Source organism: Eptatretus burgeri, chromosome 3, assembly GCF_056783735.1.
Source record: "Eptatretus burgeri isolate ZD-2024b chromosome 3, Ebu_testis_v1, whole genome shotgun sequence".
NCBI lineage: Eukaryota > Metazoa > Chordata > Myxini > Myxiniformes > Myxinidae > Eptatretus > Eptatretus burgeri.
The window spans coordinates 141,486,136-141,509,149 of record NC_140963.1 but is presented as its reverse complement, the minus strand read 5'-3'; the positions used below and the strand labels follow the sequence as shown (position 1 = coordinate 141,509,149).

Below are 23,014 nucleotides of genomic sequence, written 5' to 3'. Positions count from 1 at the left end.
ACAGTGGCAAAGCCAAAAAAAAAGAACACACAATTTAATTAAAGATTATAATCGTCTCTCCAGAAATCTGTCGAAAAGTTTGTTTAGTTTTGTCAACATTTAAAAATACCAACATGATAATCCACTCAAACACACCAAGAACCACTCATTATAAACAAGTAGAAGAGTACCCACCCTCTGGGTATGGGTCGAGTTTGCACATTACTTGTTGAGAAAAGTATAGTTTGTGTTTTGCAAGAAGAGTGTAGATGTTTGTGTGGTGTGTGCCTAAAAGGTACTCGATTGTCTCAAGGTTATGTTCCAATAGTTCGGGTTAAAGGGGTTGAAGGGTATCATCTCTCAAGCATGTATAAAGCGTCTAAAAAGGTCTAAGTGCTCTGAAGCTCTAAATGGTCAAGGGTCAAAGCTGTCGAGACCTCTTACACCTTTCAGACATGTTAAACGATATTCAGGTTTAAAGGGAGTCAAGGGACCTAAAGGGTATAAAGGTCGAGAGGTTCTTGGGGTCTAAAGGGTCTTTCGGGTTCTTAAAGGTCTCAATTGTCTTGTGGGGGTCTCAAGGGTCTTGGGGGGGAGGGCGTGTCTCAAGGGTCTTGGGAGGAGGGATCTCAAGGGTCTTGGGGGGGGTCTCAAGGGTCTTGGGGCGGGGCATCTCAAGGGTCTTGGGGAGGGGGATCTCAAGGGTCCTGGGGGGGGATCTCAAGGGTCTTTGGAGGGTCTCAGGAGTCATAGGGGGTCGAGATGGTCATGGGATGTCTTAAGTGTCATGGTGGGGGGGTCCTAAAAGGTATACATGGGTCTGGCACTCACGCACACAGGTCCGTTTTACCCCTCAGCTCGAATTGGGTTGAGGGGTATTGTCGTCACAGGCGTTGTCCGGGCATCCGTCTGTCAACTTTTGGTTTCCATCAATTTCGAGGAGAACGCCTTGTCCGATGAAATCCATTTTTGCAGGGTATGTTGGGGTTGAGTAGCGGAAGGTTCCTTTCGAAAATGGGTGCGCTGCGATTTTAAATGTGGCCTCAATGGCAGCCATCTTGAAATTGGTTTCCGTCGATTTCGAGGAGAACGCCTTGTCCGATTAAATCCATTTTTGCAGGGTATGTTGGGGCTGGGTAGAGGAAGGTTCCTTTCGAAAATGGGCGCACTGCGATTTTCAATGTCGCCTCCAAGGCAGTCGTCTTGAAATTGGTTTTCGTCAATTTCGAGAACGGCTTGGCTTGTCCGATTAAATGCATTTTTGCAGTGTGTGTGATGGAGTTGAGTAGAGGGAGGTTCCTTTCGAAAATGGGCGTGCTGCGATTTTCACTAGCCGCCCCGGTAGCCATCTTGAAGTCTGACTTTATTTTCGATATGACGTCCAACGTGCTCCAACTGACTGCATCATCGTGATATCACTGCTTCCTTTTACAATGCATGGGCTGAGGGGGTACACCCACTTTGCGGAGCTATTTTTTTATATATAGAAACCAAAGGTTGCCTTTTTCATCGGTATCACCTTGGTGCCCATCCCAAGTTGCCCGAGGGAATTAGCATCAAACCACAAAGTGCGAAGTGGCATCATCGTGTGGAAGCATCATACAAGGAAGGTGGACTGCCACTCCCTGAAGATCATTGAAGAGACAGTTTGGTTTACCCCCCAAAAATACATATCAACACGGTAACTATCCTGACACGAGCTTCACTTCCAGAAACTTCGGATCCAAATCTTTAATACCACCGCCTTTAATCTTCTTCAATCTCGAAACACAGTCGGCATCGTTACCGTGCCACACAATTCCATAGCAGGAACATGCAGTCTTTACATACCTTACACTTGTCCCCGTGTTCACGACGAAGCTCGGCCATTTGCTCTTCCAGTTCTTCCAGCGTGTCTCTCAGCGTGTCCACCTGATAGATGAGGTTAGCCTTCTCATTGTCGAGCTGCGCGTTGGACATCATTGCCACCTTGTACTTTTCCTCCACGTCTCGAAGGCTCTCCTGGGGTCGGGAACGACTCGTCAGAAACACGTCGAGTGGAAGCAACATTAGGAAGTTTGAGACGCGTCAAAACACCTCTTGTTGACGACGCTTCCAAATTAACGGTTGCAATTACATTAAATGTACATTCTACAAACCAAAGATTTCATCTATTTGTCATCTTTAGGCCGTCCAAAGGGAACTTTTAAGTTCTCAAGGACTTGCCAGCTAACGAGGTTTCCCTTCGTTTTGGTTTATACCTTGGTTGTAATGGAGGTTTAGGACTAGTATTTCAGCAAATATAGACAGGTTACAACCAAAGCAACAATTCACTAATACTTTCAGTCAAACAAAACTGTTCAATTATCAAAAGGCAAAACACATGCGACGAACAAAAAACTCCCCTTTCCGAGTTCATGCAACGGCTTGTGAACAGACATATTCCAGATCAACCTCGTCAATGATGGCACAATTTCACGTTATTTCAGCAATGCACACTACCATTACAAAGACCAGCAGCACAAGCTGACATAGCAAAGAGAACTGCAAAACTGAACTCACGGATGGCCAAGGAGGATGGTGTGAAGATCGTTTGCAAGGCGACCACCAGTGTCAGAGATGACACTCAAGTCACATGAGGTTGTGCGGTTATCACCCTTCCTCTAATAGAGTGGTCTAACCTTCAACTGATGTTCGGCGATAAGCCTGTCTTTGGATCCGACATCAAATTTCATAACTAAAGGATTGATCGAGGAAAGAAAGGGTGTGTGTGTGTGTGTGGGGGAGGGGGGGGGAGTGGGAGCAGCATGGAGCTGAGAAACTAAAAAACAATGTGGATGGCCGAGAGCCAAACAATAGTATTGTTAAGAGGTTGATAATATGGACTGCACAGACTCCTGGTGCTTTTCACATCTGATCAATGGAACAAAACCAGAGGGTCTTGCCAACCACCGAACGTCGCTCACAACAAGCCGCAACCCATGGGAAGGGATCCTTTAACAAAATGAGCACGGTTATCGAGTGCCGCCCTTGTGGGATTTGTTCGTGTCCGTTTTATGTCACAACTAGCATGGTTCGGCTCGCTATGCTCGCCTCTCCACACGTCGTTGCAGAGAGTGACATCACAGATTTGCTGTGTTGTCATTATTTACGCCAATCATCATACAAACATTTATTCTTCAAATTTATTTGAAATATTAGGGATATTATATTTATTTGAAATTTAATTTGTGATGTAAGAAGGACCAAGTTGTCTTAATGGTTCACGGCTCAAAAGCTGTCTAATCTGACTGAAGGGTGTAAGGTGTCTAAAGGGTCTTTTTGGAGCGTTTTGGGATCTTTTGGGTCCTCGGGGTCTTAACGTTCAAACAGGACGTGATTAAAAGGCAAATCGTCTTCAGGGACTGACAGACGGCTTCACCACCTCACCGCGCTTTTCCTTTGTACATATGTACAAGATTACTTCCAGGCAACACACAACAAAATGTTACAAATAAAATGTTTCCACAAGTCAGAGAAGGAATACGAAACTAAATATTTCATCGCCAAATGCCTGAAACAGGAGTCCCACGTTCACTGTACCAGATGAGTGTCAAACTTCCTCCAATTATCATGGACGTCGAGGCACAATTGGGATTCCAAATCAAAACGAGATTACATCTTTGAACACTGCACTTTGTTAAAAATCGAGGAAAACACACCGAGGAAGTAAACGTTAATTGGGGGTTTAAAGGAAGAGATTGTGACGAACACCTGGTAAAGGACAAAAAACGTGTACGGGAAGGTCTTGCACTGCACGATGAGATCAAAACACAAAATGCAAAGGGTATCCAAGCCAGTTGTACATTCGACCTCTGTTTGAGGGTCAGCTGTGTGGTCAAGCACGGGTGGTTAAGCAACATTGCAAGCCACCGGCAGTGGATTAAAACAACACTGCAAGCCACAGGCGGTGGATTAAAACACCAGGCACCGGTACCTTGAGATGCTTCATGCCACATTTGTAGCGGCTTTCGACATCACGAAGTTGGTCCTTAAGGTCATACATGTCCTGAGGTGCATAGTGGTCACTGAAGCTGCAAATATTCTACATGGCTGCACAATTTGTCAAAAGCATTACTCCGTACCCTCCAAAACGTGAAACATTAACAACTTACAAAACAATATCAACATGGTTAGGTCAGACTAGGGGAAACAACCAGCCCCCCCCCCACCCCCAATCCAGAAAAATAAAATTCCCATGAGCATTCACATATCCCTCACCCTCTTTCTCACTCTGCACAGAATCCCCTTGCTCCTCTACATTCACCCCAAAGCAAATCAATCATCCACCTATCCAGAAAGAAAAGGACATTTTAAGCATAAGTCAACGAAGGTCTATGATGGCTGACATCTTGAGTACAATCAAAACGAGACGAGCACTTCCGCCGGGACAAAGGCACCCCGCTGTGATCGGACACGTGACCACGTGACATTATTGCTGTTAAAACTGATTTTCTCCGCGAGCAGTCGATCACATATTTAAAGTTCCGCATTGATCGTTTCAGGTTTATTTTTCAATCCAAAATGGCTGCCAGACCATGTGACCGATAACGTTGAAATTTTGAACCTATATTCCCCCATGACTTGTTGTTTATATATACTGCGTGTGTATATATATATATATATATATATATATATATATATATATATATATATATATATATATATATATATATATATATATATATATATATACACATATATATATCGAGATGAAGTTTCGCATCAATCGATGAAGCAGTTCAACAGATAGCCCGGCGGATATACGCGGATTTGTTCACATCATGCTGCAAACATGAAAGAGGGCACAATTGTTCCCCCACGGTCATGTTAACGATTTCACATCTGGAGCCACGAGGGCAAACTACTTTATCCATACGATGCATGGTGATTGCCTATAAGGAGCCAGCTTTCAACTATATTGGCTCAGACTTGATGTTATCTCATAATTTTAGACATATATATATATATATATATATATATATATATATATATATATATATATATATATATATATATATATATATATACATATATATATATATATATCTGTAGATGAAAATGTATGTATGACATCTGCCGACACGAACAACGCTACATGATAACTGACAATTTTGCTTGCATCCTCTTCAAACTGCAAAGGAAGATTTCTCGGGAGTTGGAACAGAAGCCTCGTGAAATTGGAAAGAAGTGGTTGATATGGTTTCTGACCTTTTTACCCTTTGCTTGTAGATGGATCATTTACCACAATGGATGGCCAAACAAGAGGAACACATTTCGTACAACTTCGGACAAGGTGACAATCCATGTGGTCTATGACCACCGACTGGTCTCTCTGCATTTCCTGTCAAGAAATCAGGACCGATCCTCTTCAATGTCCAGCTAATTCAAAACGTGCTGACTGTGGTGCTGCTTACAACACTCGCTGACAATTTGGTAAAATTATCCCAACTAGTTGACATTCCCATGCACAGTTGAACTTATCAAGACTTGATGAGAGACATGGAATTTAAGAATTGAGGGACATGAGATCGCCAGATGAGGTGCACAATGCATCAACCTTCGAACTAGACAATTGCATTTGAAATTGTACGGGAAAAAAAAAACAAACAAAAAAAAAACTTCAAGATAAGAAACTTGGTGCCAAACTGAGTGCAGGTGATCTCATTGCTCAAGAAGCCAAATGTCACCCAGCTTGCTTGACAGATCTCCATGGAAGAGAAAGATCTCAGTGCAGAGAACACGTCAACACAGACGAGGACAATGTGAGCTACAATCTCACATTTGCTGAACTAGCCGAGTACTTGGAAGGTTGAAAACAAGAAGAACATCTGCCTGTGTTCGAGTTCACAGAACCAACGAAGTTGCATGCTAATCGACTGCAGGAGCTTGGTGTGGAAACTGAAGGCAGAGTACACAGTACAAGGCTGAAGCACAAAGTACTGAATCATTGCCACGACTTGAAAACTCAGAAGGATGGCAGAGATGTGTGGCCACTTGTATGTGATGAACACCTGGCCAGCATATCGAGAGGTGCTTGCACTGAGAATCGCCAAACCAATTCCATACCAAAACCACTGGTTGCCGTCGTATCAATGATCCTTGAAGGACCGGACAGCATGTCACGTAACCGTGCGACAAAGCAGCCTGCACTCAGCGTAGGATCAGTTGTTCAAATTCAACAGTTGTAAACACCTGAGAGAAGGCGTCACTGGTGAATATCCATCCATCCATCCATTGGGACCATACTCTGTGCAGAGCGTTGGTGCTGCCGAAGCAATCTCCTTGGCTATTGGACACAATCCTGGACGGGTCGCCACTCCGACGCAGGATACCACTCCAGCATGCAGGCACTCATTTTGCCGACCTCAGAAGGATGACAGGCAGAGTCAACCCCACCTGGTATTAATTCAACCGCAGAGGGGGATTCGAACTCAGGATCCTAGGATCCCAAACCCACCACCCTAACCATGAAGCCAACACCAGGCATACTGGTGAATATATCGTCACCCGAAGGATTCTGAAACCACTCTGCCACTCTTACCTTGGTGTGGAAATGCATGTAAAGGCTCGTCAGTGTGAATTAGTTGATTTTCTTCACAATCTTGGACTCTCAGTCTCTCACAACAGTGCTGGAGGTATCTACAGACCTAACTGGCACAGCATGTGCTGGGTATGAACAGCACAAGGTTGTATACCCGAACAAACAGAGCAGGCCTCTTCATGACCTCAGCCGTTGATAACATCGGTCATAATCCCAGTTCCACTCCTGCACATGATTCATTTCATGGAACTGGGATCTCACCATTTCAACATCCCACAGACAACAACCCAGCCGCACTGAACGTATACATAGTGACGTGTCCAAGACTCACACAAGAAACACCAAGAAAGTTGCAGATCTGCCGCAATTCGATACCAATGCGCTTCCAGTGCTGTTGACTTTAGCCTCTTCATCCACCTGACATCGCTGATCCTCTCCTTGAATCTGATGATGAAGACCTTGAAGCCAAAGACTATGAAAAAAAGATGAGGTATTATGGTATCAGTGATGGGTTGCAGTCTTGATCTCCACTACAGCTCGTGGTTGTAACCATGGACAGCCACATGCAAAACTAGAAGGGCATTCGGTAGAGTGCATACCCTCCGCCACGTAATGCCTGATCCACAAGATCATATCGGGCCCAATACATGTTTGAAATATCATACTATACACTACTACAGTCAACCCCCACTTCATCACGGTTCACCTATCGCGCCCCCGGTTCATCGCGGGTTTTCCCTTGGAACGTAACTAATTTTTTCTGCGGATTCCCCCGGTACATCGCGGTAATAATATATAAAATATAAATTATTTAAGCAATAAATTATAATGCGTGGTGCTCGACCAGTCACACAACGCACGAGACAAAGTTTCGCTTGTGAACTTCGAATATTTTCTACGTTTTTTTCTCCAAGCCCCACGATGCCGCCCAAACGCCCTCCAGCTTCTAAGGCTTCTGGCAAGGAACCAAAGCGCCAGAGGAAGGTCCTGGGATGCTCCAGGAGAAGGTTAAGGTTAAGGTGCTTGATATATGCTTCGGGAAGGAAAAAGGTTTGCCACCGTTGGACGAGCACTGCTCATACCCAGCACCTCAAAACCGACCAGACCAGAATAGTCGATCTCCGGCACCTCAAACATAATCACTGCCAAACCGACCAGACCAGACGAGTCGATCTCCGGCACCTCAAACCCAATCACTCCCAAACCGACCAGACCAGACGAGTCGATTTTTTGGGGGAGGCGTCCATTCATCGCGGATTTTCACTTAGCGCGGGGAGGTTTGGAACGGAACCCCCGCGAGAAACGGGGGATTACTGTATATCGTTTTTGGACCGATCTCTCAAAGGTGAAGAATCACTTTTAAGAATTAAATAATTCTTGTACCCAGATCAAGATTTGGATCTTCACAAAAATCGAATCAATCCGTCATCACATACCCAACGTGTCCACTAAGTTTCGTCCGAATCCGCCCACAGCCTTTTGAGATATCGTGCTATACATTAGTTTCGCCAAATCTCTCAATAGTGAAGAATCACTTAAAAATTATCGGATCTGGATCTGGATCTTCACCAAAATTGAATCAATTCTTCCTTGTCACACACCCAACCTGTCCACCAAATTTCATCCTGATCCGTCCAAAACTTTTTCAGATATCCTGTACACAAACAAACAGACAGACAGACAGACAGACAGACACAGAGGGGTGAAAACATAACCTCCTTCACCTTCGGTGGCGGAGGTAATTATCCAAGTTGTGATCAAGTGTGTTTTTGTTAATTAGGTCACAATCCAAAACTAGAACGGCACTCGGTGGAGTGCAAGTTCTCACCTTGCTCGCTCATTCTGAACAAACATATCACTAACCGAACACAATAGTATGACGCACTGCTATTATGGCCCATATACCCGTATCACCCATGCAACCAATTACGTCACATACATTGCCATTATTTGTAGCATTTATTGATTATGAGAATATTTAACGACAATTTTAGCATATATTTAGCGCTAAATTGCATCAATGAAGGTGAAAATGGAAAAAAAATCTCAAATGCATTCCCCATGGCAAGTTGATCATACGTTTTAAGTTTCTCATCGATCTGTTCAGCGGTTCTGGAGAAGAAGATTTTGTTTTGTGTTTTTCATTTTCAACCCAAAATGGCCACCAAACCAAGTGACCAATGACGTCACAAATTGAACTCTTCACTCACATCAGGTCGCAGATCAGATGTAAGAAGGTTCAGATTTTTCGGATAAGGATTTTGATTCAACCAATTATGGCTGGAATACCACTTCACCGATGACATCATCATTACCACCCCATATACCCCGTGTGGAGTTTTTTCTTTTTCAGCGGTTTCTGAGACGTCTAAATTATTTTCCTTTAATCCAATATGGCCGCCATACCATGTGACCTATGATGTCAGAGCTGTGAACAAAATATTCCCCATGGGGAGTGCTTCCTGTGTTTAAAGTTTTGCATCGATCGGGCAAGCGGTTGCAGAGGGACGCACGCACGCACACACACACACACACACACACACACACACACACACACACACACACACACACACACACACACACACACACACACACATACACACACACACACACTGCGACAGTCTTGCAATCCCGACGGGGCGAGACCAAAAAGTAGGTCAAGGACGCCAGTAATCAAATATCAGGTGCACAACTTCAATGCAGGTACACTATGATGATGCAAGAATATCTTGGAAGGGCAAGTGGTCTTTGAGATTCCGGATTGGCAAAATTGGGCGATGGCACAAGACTCGAGTTTTTTTCGTTTTTTTCAATTTTCACACCGCCATTTGACCTTAACCCTCAACTCGGAGGGGTATGATGTAAATCAAGCGTAAATGCATCTTACTCAAGGCTATCTTGAGAGGACAATTTTGTTCTGGTCTGACAACCCATGATCAATTTATGGTGAAACATGTTAAGTGGCCTAGAATTAGGTTGTGACCTTAAATTAGATCAAGGTCAAAATGTTAACCAGACATACTTTGTATTCCCATTATTGATGCAAAATTTCATTCCAAAAGTCCCATCCGGCTCCGAGATATAGGCCAGACATTGGCAGATTAAAAAAAAAAAAAACTGAAAGGAAACAAACAAATAAACCGAAATGGTGGTTTAGTATTCCATGGGGTCTCAGAAACTTTGAGGTAGCATTAAAAATTGGGGGCGCCAATTGTAGAAACAACCCCAATAACAGCAATTAGCCCATATCCTATTGGGGGAGGCTTAATAATCTGAACTGAATCAATAGGGGACCAGCCAGGACCGGCTTGGTCCCATGATTATCAGATAGGTGGCAGTACGTCATATGAAAGGTCCCATTAGCTATGACGAAAACAAAGATAGATTATGCATTACATGAGATGCTTTCAGCAATCAAGAAGCTGATTAGGTACCAAAGAACATTTTCAAACCACACCATCTACTTTTATCGACAATCTCACTCGGTGATACATTCAAGCAAGCTTGGTGGAACGAGCCAACAATGGCTTCGGTCCCATTTATGTCAAGTGGGTTATTGCCAATCGTGGTTCAGACCATCTCACAGCGAATCGTGGCACAGTCTCGCTCACAGCCAATCGGTTTAAGACTACTGACACAGGCATTACTGGGAAAGAATTTGACTCAAAGTGTATTTGCTGCCGAACGGTGTGAAAAACATTACACTATGATTGGGATTGGACAAGGTCCTTCTCAGTGTGGACTTTGAGTTGGAGTTAGAGTTACAGAACAAAAAATAGAATAAAATTAAATAAATAAAATAAACCAAGGATGACTCTCAGCTCAGAGCGGCAGCCATGGACTATTGGAGATGCTGAATATACCGGTTTAGGTGAAGAAATGTATTAAAAATAAAAACAACCACTACGTGTGTGTGTGTGTGTGTGTGTGTGTGTGTGTGTGTGTGTGTGTGTGTGTGTGTGTGTGTGTGTGTGTGTGTGTGTGTGTGTGTGTGTGTGTGTGTGTAAAAATGAATGCGCATCAAAAGCAAATCGATAAAGATACCGATATTCATCAACGAGACCATACCTTGATGAGCACATCATCTCCCGGCGACATCTCCACAGACGTTTGCTTGCTCGTACTGGAACTCTGCGAGCCGAGAGAAACGGATGAAAGGGAGGACACCGAGCTTCGTGTCACCGACTGCAACAAACAATCAGAGGACCGTGAGATGCGGCGAGAACGATGCACCACGGCACTGCGAGCGCGAGACCGAGCAATCTGCCAAGCCGGAGCCACGTTAAACCGGCAAATCGGGGCAAGCGCACTCGCACACGCAGGTGGAACCGGGCCAAGGCCTGGCCCGATACAAACAAGCATCACCTCATGCTGCACTTGTACATGGGACAGTAAAAATGGTTGTGCATAGTACAAAAACAAACAATGCGTAATAAAACAATCGTTTGAAATAAATAATTTTCCCATTCACTCACCTTGGCTGTACCTTCCATGGGTTCATTGTCAGCGGGATCATCAAGCTGTGAAAGCAAATAACAGATAGTTAATATCTGGTGGAGGTCAAAAAGACAGATAAAGGTAAACCGGGAAGTATGGGAAATCAAAAGTTGGTGAGGAAATAGAAAGGTTGGGATGATGTGAAAAATAAAGGTTAAAAAAAAAATTGGGCAGAAAAAGGTAAGAAATGGGAAAAGGAAAAGAACAATCAGAATGGGAATGGGAGGGGAAAAAAATTACTTAAAGAGGGTAAGAAAAAAAAAAAAAAAAAAAAAAAAAGAGGATTCGTCCTTGGGCAGACCGGATTGATAAAATGACATCCAAAGCCAGCTGCCGAACGAGCATCGTTCGTCGTGCAAGGACTTTCCTTGGTCAATGTGAACTTCTGATAACCTTCAAGGTCTTCATTGGCAGCTTGATTTACCGTTCTCCCCTGTTGGAATGTTGGCCTAGCCTCACACCTTGCCTTCCTTGATGCAGTGGAAAACAAGGCCCTCAAAATCAGTGGAATCTCCCATGGCGAAGCTGAGTGTGTAGGCCCTGTTACTTTCGCATCACAGGCAGGTTGGTGGCCTCTGTTTTCTTCCGCCTTGTTTTTGGGCTTGCACTCTCTGCCCTCTCTTGGCTCTATCGCTCCCAGCTTTCTGTGGGGTGCACACGTAAACCCAGGCTCACTGCTCACCTCCACTCATCTGTTCTTCTTTTCCCTCACTGTGGGACCAACCTCCCCAGGTCTCCTCAGTCGCATTCTTCCCTCAAGGGCTTCAAGACAGCTGTTCACCACCACCACCCGAGGTCATCTCCCATCCATGCTCTTGATCTCTTGTACCCCCAAATGACCCCCATTCCAACACACTCCCTTTTCCCAGGTTATTGTGATTTTCTTCCCGCCACCCCTCCCCCTCCCTCACACCTTTTCATTCGTTAGTTGTCACTTGGTATCTTCCATTTTTGGTTTCATCCCCGCTTTCCCCTTCCTCTTATTGCTGTGTTTGTTCCTTACGAAATCTAAAGATTTCGGAAGTATATTGATGCCTTCCGTTTCTGTTTGTTTGTTTGTTTGTTTGTGTGTGTTTGTTTGTGTGTGTTTGTTTGTGTGTGTTTGTTTGTAGGCACGATAACTCGAGAACGGAAGAAGCTCCCAATGTCAAATTACACCACGTGATTCAGGAGGGTGATGGCTCGTGCTGATTAGATTTTGGTCAAAATCGGTCAAAGGTCAAGGTCACAGTGAGGTCAAACATCCAAAAAATGATAACTCGAGAACGAAAGAAGCTACCAATGTCAAATTACACCACGTGATTCAGGAGGGTGGTGGCTAGTGCTGATTAGATTTTGGTCAAAATCGGTCAAAGGTCAAGGTCACAGTGAGGTCAAACATCCAAAACATTCGATTTTTGATGGTTTGGTACAGAATCATCGTAGAAACTTCTGGTTTGTGTCGCTACCTTCTCCAGAGACAGCTTTTATCAGACAAGGTCAGAGGTCAAGTTGACGATTTCGTAAGTACCAATCTATGACTGCTTGTTTGTTTGTTTGTTTGTTTGTAGGCACGATAACTCGAGAACGGAAGAAGCTACCAATGTCAAATTACACCATGTGATTCAGGAGGGTGATGGCTCGTGCTGATTAGATTTTGGTCAAAATCGGTGAAAGGTCAAGGTCACAGTGAGGTCAAACATCCAAAAAATGATAACTCGAGAACGGAAGAAGCTACCAATGTCAAATTACACCACGTGATTCAGGAGGGTGGTGGCTAGTGCTGATTAGATTTTGGTCAAAATCGGCCAAAGGTCAAGGTCACAGTGAGGTCAAACATCCAAAACATTCGATTTTTGATGGTTTGGTACAGAATCATCGTAGAAACTTCTGGTTTGTGTCGCTACCTTCTCGAGAGACAGCTTTTATCAGACAAGGTCAGAGGTCAAGTTGACGATTTCGTAAGTACCAGTCTATGACTGCTTGTTTGTTTGTTTGTTTGTTTGTTTGTAGGCACGATAACTCGAGAACGGAAGAAGCGACCAATGTCAAATTACACCACGTGATTCAGGAGGGTGATGGCTCGTGCTGATTAGATTTTGGTCAAAATCAGTCAAAGGTCAAGGTCACAGTGAGGTCAAACATCCAAAAAATGATAACTCGAGAACGGAAGAAGCTACCAATGTCAAATTACACCACGTGATTCAGGAGGGTGATGGCTAGTGCTGATTAGATTTTGGTCAAAATCGGTCAAAGGTCAAGGTCACAGTGAGGTCAAACATCCAAAACATTCGATTTTTGATGGTTTGGTACAGAATCATCGTAGAAACTTCTGGTTTGCGTCGCTACCTTCTCCAGAGACAGCTTTTATCAGACAAGGTCAGAGGTCAAGTTGACGATTTCGTAAGTACCAATCTATGACTGCTTGTTTGTTTGTTTGTTTGTTTGTAGGCACGATAACTCGAGAACGGAAGAAGCTACCAATGTCAAATTACACCACGTGATTCAGGAGGGTGATGGCTAGTGCTGATTAGATTTTGGTCAAAATCGGTCAAAGGTCAAGGTCACAGTGAGGTCAAACATCCAAAAAATGATAACTCGAGAACGGAAGAAGCTTCCAATGTCAAATTACACCACGTGATTCAGGAGGGTGATGGCTAGTGCTGATTAGATTTTGGTCAAAATCGGCCAAAGGTCAAGGTCACAGTGAGGTCAAACATCCAAAACATTCGATTTTTGATGGTTTGGTACAGAATCATCGTAGAAACTTCTGGTTTGTGTCGCTACCTTCTCGAGAGACAGCTTTTATCAGACAAGGTCAGAGGTCAAGTTGACGATTTCGTAAGTACCAGTCTATGACTGCTTGTTTGTTTGTTTGTTTGTTTGTAGGCACGATAACTCGAGAACGGAAGAAGCGACCAATGTCAAATTACACCACGTGATTCAGGAGGGTGATGGCTCGTGCTGATTAGATTTTGGTCAAAATCGGTCAAAGGTCAAGGTCACAGTGAGGTCAAACATCCAAAACATTCGATTTTTGATGGTTTGGTACAGAATCATCGTAGAAACTTCTGGTTTGTGTCGCTACCTTCTCCAGAGACAGCTTTTATCAGACAAGGTCAGAGGTCAAGTTGACGATTTCGTAAGTACCAGTCTATGACTGCTTGTTTGTTTGTTTGTTTGTTTGTAGGCACGATAACTCGAGAACGGAAGAAGCGACCAATGTCAAATTACACCACGTGATTCAGGAGGGTGATGGCTCGTGCTGATTAGATTTTGGTCAAAATCGGTCAAAGGTCAAGGTCACAGTGAGGTCAAACATCCAAAAAATGATAACTCGAGAACGGAAGAAGCTACCAATGTCAAATTACACCACGTGATTCAGGAGGGTGATGGCTAGTGCTGATTAGATTTTGGTCAAAATCGGTCAAAGGTCAAGGTCACAGTGAGGTCAAACATCCAAAACATTCGATTTTTGATGGTTTGGTACAGAATCATCGTAGAAACTTCTGGTTTGCGTCGCTACCTTCTCCAGAGACAGCTTTTATCAGACAAGGTCAGAGGTCAAGTTGACGATTTCGTAAGTACCAGTCTACGACTGCTTGTTTGTTTGTTTGTTCACCCCCTGGCAAAGATAGCATTCCTTTCCTGGAGTAATTCTCTGCAGCCTACTGCAGTAGGACCTGTTACCAACTATGGTATATGAGAGTACTACTCTCATGCACTATAGTTCTAACTGTAACGTTTTTGCTGGGGGCCCCCCACGTGTCCTTCTCCCCCTCACCTTGATCTCACTTCTCTGATGTTGGTGTTTCTCCCTTACATTCCGCTCTCGCTCTTCGATGAGCCTCAACTATGTCTGTAAAATTAATTTTGTAAAGGAAAAGAATTATGGTAAAGTGGGGTAATGTAGGTTGGGGGTGGAGGGGGGCAGCCGAGAAAGGGAAAAGGGGTGGGAGCAAACACTGGAAGAGGAGCAAAGTGCTTGGCTATTACTGAACTAAACAGGTATACAAACCCATTTGTGCATTTACGACAAAAAAAATCAACGGACATGAGATCACCTCAAACCATCCAGCTGTTCAGGGAATCACAAACGGTCTTTTCTCATCGGCCAACGAGTAACATGTGAACCTTTTCAACACACTACAGACTTTGAAAAGAACAAAATTTGCTTTAATGTGGTTATCAAAATTAACGTGGTGGGGGGTAGGGAGGCGGGGGTGGGGGGGAGGGGAGGGGAGAGCATCTTGGCAAATCCCGCCTCTCCGCAAGATCACAAACTTACTCCTGCTAGCTCGAACGCCGAGGCGTCATCGTAACGAGAAAGAGAGCTGGACCTACGGGACGTGCCAGTCACCTGATCCGATACAGAACCCCTTCTTGACGGCGGACCCGACCGCTGTTCAGAGGTCACGGCGCAGGGACAAAGATGAGAAGGTATGAAGGAAAGAGAGATTGCAAGAAAGATGAAATAACTGGATAAGTTATTTACATCCAACAACAAGTGAAGGGTGTTGGGCAAAACAAAAAGGCCGAACATGAGGCAAGCCTCTTGTAGTGCATAAATGTCATAACATCCAATCAATCAATCAATCAATAAATTGAAATATTAAATGATGGAACTCTCATCAATCAACACAAGGTCGTGCTCACCAGCACGTGTTGTGTGTACCAAGGGTCGTGCCGTGAAGCGCAGTCACCGTTCAATGACTGCAGACCCGATTCGGTACGAGGAGGGGGAAAGGGAGGTTGGAAGCAAAGAAAATAATAATAATAATAATAATAATAATAATAATAATAATAATAATAATAACCACACACACGAACAAAGTGGGATGAGCTGACAAAAACAATGACAGATTTGTTTCGTATTAGTGCGAATCAAAACGCGTTGCCAATTATATAATAAACTCCATGCTCAGGGAAGTAAGGAAACCTCGTTAGCAATACATGTTGGCATGTCAGCCGAGTACGGAGAGGGTCATCAGAAGGCAATGCATGGATTATGTGCACGAGCCGCCGCTCTGGTGCCGCGTCTGAAAGAATGCCAACCGTCAAGAATTGGGGTTAATCGAGCAAGTCCCAATGGCGAGTCGGCCCAAAATTCTGATGGCCTCCTACTTCTCTACAACTCGCCAATGCGAGTCAGTGGACTCCGTGCCAACGAGAATTGAGGAGAGGCGTACTCATCGTCGTCAGTATGAGAGAAGGATAGCACAGCGAGTTGGAATTCTAAGAGCCATCTATTTATTACATAGGCACAATGTGGAGGGTTAGGCAGGGTGGCACAACTGAGAAAAAGAGAGGGAAGGGTGGTAGGAGAGATAAATGAGGGTAAGGGAGTGTGGGATTGGTTGGAAAACAAGGAAAATAAGCTTGAGAGGAGGTATGAGTAAGAAGAGGAAAGAAAATGGTGAGTACACAGGTGAATGTTGGAAAGAGAGGAGGCAGGGAGAGCAGGTTAGTGGTCGTCAAAACTTTCACTGGACCTGCGTAGCTAATAAATGGATGGATGAGATATTACCGGCAGTAGAAAATGTCAAGAAATTGCATCAAGAGATTACATCAACCTCCGTTGTTGTTGATGATTCATGACAGGCGAAGGTGAGTGTGTTCATGACAGGCGAAGGTGAGATCAAAAACAAGCCAGTGCGCTATGGCACGTTCACTTTTGGAGGTCACATGGTTAGATGTACAAAGCAATCCAATGTAGTACCGATTACAATGGCAGACGTAACAGTATAAACCAAGCGAGGACGTCGCTCAAAGTGATTCTCCCCAAACACAGGACGTTAAAACGGGGTTAAAGGTTGTGAAAATAAGGAGACAAGTGTGACAAGTGAATCTTGGTGGTTAAATACGAACGGCAACGGATCACGGCAACCGCAGAGAACACATGCGAGTCATCTCACCGTGGGACTCGTACGACGCGAGGAGCTAGCCTGAGCAGTGTGGGACTTCGTGGTCTTGGAGAGAGCACTGCTGCTTGCCCTCTGATGGTCATGAAGCCAAAGTAACCACGGCAACAAGGAATCGACAAGCACGGTGAAGATCAATGAGCAATGGACAAGCACGGTGAAGTTAAGTGCAAAGCATGAACTGAAATCCATGACAAACTGAGAGGTCGGTTGTGCTTTTTAAAAACAATACATGTGATCAGGTCTTCTACAATGATGCTACTACATCCAATGGGAGGTTGGGGCATGGGGAAAGAAGGATTATATTATACGTATGTACCATATTTACCAGATTTGTTGAAATGTGCCATTTTTGTCCGTAAAAGCGAGTGCACCATTTATATCATACGTACAACCGGTCAGTCTGATGGAGCCAATCAAGCTGACGCGGGAGCAGAACGTTGGGACAATGTGGACAAACGAGTTGGTAACAAGTGACACGAGGACAAATTTCTCGCACACCAAGCGAACGGTGAATCCACACAAACCCATTAAATAAACACAGGCATTCCGACACAGCCGTTACGAACGAGGCACGGGGAAGAATGCACGCTCAGAATTGCGTCCAACTGGAATAACCCCAACCAACATGAGTGCCAGCAATAAATCACGATCGATGTTCAATCTGCACGAAAGGAAGAATCGACAACTCTGATGGAGCAAAAAATAAATAAATAAACAAAAATCTGGTAAGTTTACTGAATACAGACGTGCTAACATGAGCAACAAAAGCCAGGTAAGCAGGTAGTATTAAAAGTTCTGAAATGCAGATTGAATGAGAAAAATCCTCACAATTAAATTAGTGTAAAACACAATAATCTTGCACCTATTGAAAAAGTCAAAAGTGTATGTCAACAGTCAATCAGTCACCCACAGCCACAAAGCCATACACACAAAGACCGTACACGGAACGAGGGTGGAACGAGGACCACGGAGAGCACGCACGCACAACAAAGACCATACTCCAAATGTCCACACGCACCGTGCTCGAAGTGAAGCTTTCGTAATCATCGAAGGCCCATTCGTTGTACCCGTTATGCTGGAAGAGAGAAAAGGTAGAACTTATTGCTCGACCCCTGTGCCTAATCCTCCAAGAGGAAGCACGCATAAGTCTCTCCATTTGCAGCAACACGAGCTTGGAGGTCCTCGGTGGTGGCAGCTCGACTGAGGAATACAAGCTCGAAGAAAGAGACATCAATTTGAAAAACACCAATTGCAAAACACATCTATCGAAGGCTTCAAAGTCGTCCTCATGGAGAACAACAGACAAAAAAGGCCTTTCCGCATCATGGCGGAAAGGTCCTCGACAAGTTAATCAGTGCATTTTGTAAGCAGGACATGACGACGGCGTGATGGAGACATTTGGGAGGGGAACATACATACATACTCTGGAACCACTCTTCCGTTTGGATTTACTCCTGCACACCTGCGTGAAAACAAACACGTGACATGAGAATGGCCAATGGTGTGGCTCAGCACACGTTAGCAAAGGGTCCCACGGCAACCTTTGTGCGACGTGGAAAATGATCACTCGTAGGGCAATTCTTTGCAACTTTTACAACTTTTTTTTTTTACGTGGTATTCGTGTTTGCTAGCAAGTTGTTAGATCTTATCTCCTTTCACTTAAATATCGACTTTCATCTCTTTTATAAAGGACGTCAGCTTTCCTTTCCAATTCTGCCTGAGGAATCTGCTTCTTCTATTGCAAAAGTACGAGCCGATGGAGCAGAATTTCCAACTGAGTTCGCAGTAACTGCTGGGAACAGTTTGTTCTGCAAGCTATGTTCTACAGTCGTGTGCCACAAACGACGGTCCAGTGTTCTGAAACATCACGACAGTGCAAAACACACGAGAGCCAAGGATGCTGAAAAAAAAATGAACGTCGACAGACATTGCTGCTCACTGAGAAAGTGAGCAAGGGACAAGGATTTGTTGATTGGGTAGTTGTGAGCTTTCTCTCAGCAGGTATACCACTCTAGAAACTCAATAATCAGGAGGTGAAGTCACTATTCCAATTCATGGGCTGCAATGCACCTTCTGAGTCCTGTTGCCGATCGTGAGTGGCATTGATGGCAGAGAAACAAACATTGCGGGTCCAGAACTTGCTCAAAGGGAAGAACATATCGATGGTCATCGATGAAGCAGAGGTGGCAGGTGCAAAGTACATTAACACTCTCGTGGTCAATGTTCCGAATTACCAGAAAAGACTTTCCTGCTGCACCGCAAGCAGCTTCCATCCTCAGTCAACTCACAGACAGTTATACATGAAGTGGATGTACAATCAGAATGCTACAGTTATACCATTGAACGACGCTGCACGCTACATGACTGCTGCTAGATGCCTCCTCAAGCAAATTTACCCACGACTACTCAATGTCACGTGTACTGCGCATCTCCTTCATAACCGCGCCGAAAAGATTCGAGCCCACTACTCTGACCGCTAGTGTCAAGAGTGCTGTCGCCCAGAACAAAGGCCATAAGGAGGAGTTTGCCGCAGTTGGATACCCACCTCAACCCATCGTAACCTGCTGAGCAAGCTGGTTAAATGTGGCTTTATATTGTGCTGACAATTTGCCAGAAATCAAGAGAATCGTTGGGTAATTTCAAGGTGATGGTTTGCTTGTTACCAGAGTGAAGGAAGTGATAGCATCAGAACAAATGGCGAAGGACTTGCTCAGTATCGATCGTGACTGCAAGTACCTAATTGAGCTGGTCACTAAATGTGAAAGTTCTACGTATACGATCTCTGATTCTTTCAACGATCTGAAATCGCTCGGCCTCGGCACTGATCCATGTGGGATAGCGTCTCATTTGGAAAGGCGTCTGGAGCAGAACAAGGACGTAAGGCAGATCATGGACCTGGCACACGATGAGATTCCACCAAGTTTGTACGCAAAGTTGCAAAAGTCAAGTTACTTCGGTGAGCGTTGAACACTTTTTCGATGCTGAAAAAACGACGAGGGGAAGACCGTAACTTGTCGCCCGAAAAGGTTGAGAAATACATTTGTATATTACAATCACAGCAGTGAACCGTGAATTTGAGCGATTTGATCAAATGCCGACTTTGAAAACCTTGTAAAATGACGTGTCATTGCTGAATTCATGATAATGTTGTATCGTTGACGACTTGCTAGCTTTGAGAATTTAATAAATCAATGACCAACTGAAAATTAGAGGTTGCAGTAGCCTCTGGGTATGGATTTTAAGTTACTTTTTTGTGCAACTTTTCACGTTTTTTTAGCACAACAAAAAATTGCCCTGATGATGACCCATGCTGTTAGGAAGGCTCACGTGATATTAGTGCAAAACTTCATCAACCAGTTCTCCAATTGATCAACAGCTTCTTCCACAATTTTTCGCAACAGATCGGCTGAGCTGGCACACCACTCCACTCCACTCCACTCAAGGTTCAAAATGCTCTCAGCACATGGTCAATGAAGCCAAGCCACCGGTTAGGTACTAGAAAGGTCGTGCCAGAACAGTTATGTTAGTCAAAGGTAAACGAGTGTGAGACAAACCGGACTGCTTCTCATGCTGCTTCCAGCGCTTTCCTGGCTAGAGACACTGGACACACTCATGTCATCGGACACTACCTTCTGTGAAACACAGACACAATTCACATGATCTAATAAACATGGGAACAATCAAACAAATAGTGATCGCGATGTTGCGGGTGGGGTGGGGGAGAGTAAAGCTGTGACAATAGAGTGAATAACACCATGTTGATCACTCGAGCCAAACACGGTGATGGAGCTAACAACACCGTGTTAATCACTAAAGCCAAGTACGGTGACGGAGCTAATAACACTGTGTTACTCACTTGAGCCATGCACGGTGATGGAGCAAATAACACCGTGTTACTCCCTAAAGCCAAACACGGTGATTGAGCTAATAACACTGTGTTACTCACTCGAGCCATGCACGGTGATGGAGCAAGTAACACCGTGTTAATCACTCGAGCCAAACACGGTGATTGAGCCAATAACACTGTGTTACTCACTCGAGCCATGCACGGTGATGGAGCTAATAACACCGTGTTAATCACTCGAGCCATGCATGGTAATGGAGCTAATAACACCGTGTTAATCACTCGAGCCATCCACGGTGATTGAGCGAATAACATCTTGTTTCACGGTGATCGAGCGAATAACATCTTGTTTCACGGTGATCGAGCGAATAACATCTTGTTTCACGGTGATCGAGCGAATAACATCTTGTTTCACGGTGATCGAGCGAATAACATCTTGTTTCACGGTGATCGAGCGAATAACATCTTGTTTCACGGTGATCGAGCGAATGACATCTTCTTTCACGGTGATCGAGCGAATAACATCTTGTTTCACGGTGATCGAGCGAATAACATCTTGTTTCACGGTGATCGAGCGAATAACATCTTGTTTCACGGTGATCGAGCGAATGACATCTTGTTTCACGGTGATCGAGCGAATGACATCTTGTTTCACGGTGATCGAGTGGATACAATTTCCAGTTCACAACTTCATATCATTGGACCCTGGCTGTGAGAACTGACAAAGTTGGCAGAAGGGGCCATCAGGCGATGCCAGGTTGTCCACTCTGCCCACATTTGATCGACGCACATTTTGAACCCAAACACCATGACGTAAGCAAAGCTAACAAGTCAATCAAACAAGCGTTACATAACAAACAAAGAGCAGTTTCTGTCATTCATTTCCAAATCTTGTCCCTTTTTAGAGACCCATTTGCAAATATTTTGGAAGAAAGGGGAAAGTGGGACAATAGGGAGCCACACGACGTAAAAGGAAAGCGACGACGTTTCTCTTACAAACCGAGTTAGATTTCTTGTGTTTGCAACGTGATGACTCCTCCTGCAGGAAAAAGTGTTTGTAAAAAATAAAGAACAAATGAGAACTTGAAACAACCTTCATTATTCTTTCACATTTCTCACCGAATGTACCGGAGCATGCTGCGGCACGTTACACGAATCAGAGTGCAGAGGTTAGTGACGAACAGATGAAGGTTGTACACAAGAATGACAAATTACATGTGAGAAATGAGATGTGTTAAAGTGGAGGGGAGCAAACCAATGAGCAGACAGCCTGTGAGGTGAGCCAATTATCAGCTCAGGTATGCTCCCAATCATCAGTTTACAACATCCAAATGTTCAAGGAATTCCCCCATGAGCTTACGAACTGTGCTCGGTCTCAGCCAGCATTCCATGTATGTCTCCCCCATCCATTTGTGAATCAGGCTCGGACTCTGCTGCCTTCCAAGATCTAACGGAATCAGGAATGCTCTCAGCAATAAGTCACATGGAACGACCAAGTGTTTATAAAACGTAAAAACATCATATGCAGATGAAAGACAGATATTCAAATGTTGTTTGATTGCATCAGCATGTCTGTTATAATGTTCAGAAATGAGATTTTAAAAAGCTTCATTTGTAGTGAAGATTTGCCATATATGGAAACGATGGCACAAAATAAATGGGCTTCCTATTTTAGTCTGGGCCCTCGAGGCCTCCTGGCACAAGATTCCTGCAGCAGATGTCAAAGGAACCTCATAATCATGCAAGCTGTCCCTGCTGCATACAAACAGAGTCAGAGATGTAAAACGCTTCGACACCGATGACTAAACGAGCTGAAACTTTGGGCAACGGGTGTCCATAAATAGGATGCACAAACAGCGTGTACGTGTGAAGGTTCTTTTTGAACCTCCAGTACAGAAGGAGACTGTGGGAGCGGAGCTCGTCGCAACCACGATCGCCGGATCATCAGGAGCTCGCACTTCCCTGAAGCCTCCTTCGCGCGATTTGCTTGGGGTCGACCTTTGTCATTGTCTGACCTTCACAAGCTAATCCATGGATCTTGCTTTGTGACCGTTCCTCCTTTACAAACAGACTTACATGTTTGGCTTTGTTACCTCCGCCATCGATGGTGGACGAGGGCTATGTTTTCACCCGTCTGGCTGTCTGCGAGTACGATGCCTCAAAAGTTGTTCATGCATTTGGACGAGATTTGGTGGACAGGTTGGGTGTGCGACGAGGACAGATAGATTC

The 23,014-nt window shown here is 44.4% G+C and overlaps 1 protein-coding gene across 26 annotated transcripts in view; it reads right to left on the bottom strand.

Moving 5' to 3' along the window:
* LRRFIP2 (LRR binding FLII interacting protein 2) overlaps nucleotides 1–23,014 on the bottom strand; it is a 100,728-nt gene that overhangs the window by 43,362 nt on the left and 34,352 nt on the right. For 4 of the 26 annotated variants that reach the window (XM_085875957.1, XM_085875965.1, XM_085875968.1 and 1 more), the window contains 12 exons: nucleotides 22,146–22,232; nucleotides 21,782–21,824; nucleotides 20,496–20,573; nucleotides 18,365–18,403; nucleotides 17,960–18,016; nucleotides 16,933–17,013; nucleotides 15,674–15,730; nucleotides 15,306–15,419; nucleotides 11,017–11,061; nucleotides 10,610–10,726; nucleotides 3,935–4,006; nucleotides 1,810–1,980 (listed from right to left, as the gene is read on the bottom strand). In XM_085875957.1, coding sequence (XP_085732083.1) covers nucleotides 1,810–1,980; nucleotides 3,935–4,006; nucleotides 10,610–10,726; nucleotides 11,017–11,061; nucleotides 15,306–15,419; nucleotides 15,674–15,730; nucleotides 16,933–17,013; nucleotides 17,960–18,016; nucleotides 18,365–18,403; nucleotides 20,496–20,573; nucleotides 21,782–21,824; nucleotides 22,146–22,232 — 961 coding nt within the window. The remainder of the gene's footprint in view (nucleotides 1–1,809; nucleotides 1,981–3,934; nucleotides 4,007–10,609; nucleotides 10,727–11,016; nucleotides 11,062–15,305; nucleotides 15,420–15,673; nucleotides 15,731–16,932; nucleotides 17,014–17,959; nucleotides 18,017–18,364; nucleotides 18,404–20,495; nucleotides 20,574–21,781; nucleotides 21,825–22,145; nucleotides 22,233–23,014) is intronic. The other 22 variants (XM_085875960.1, XM_085875975.1, XM_085875962.1 and 19 more) reach the window with 20 other exon arrangements.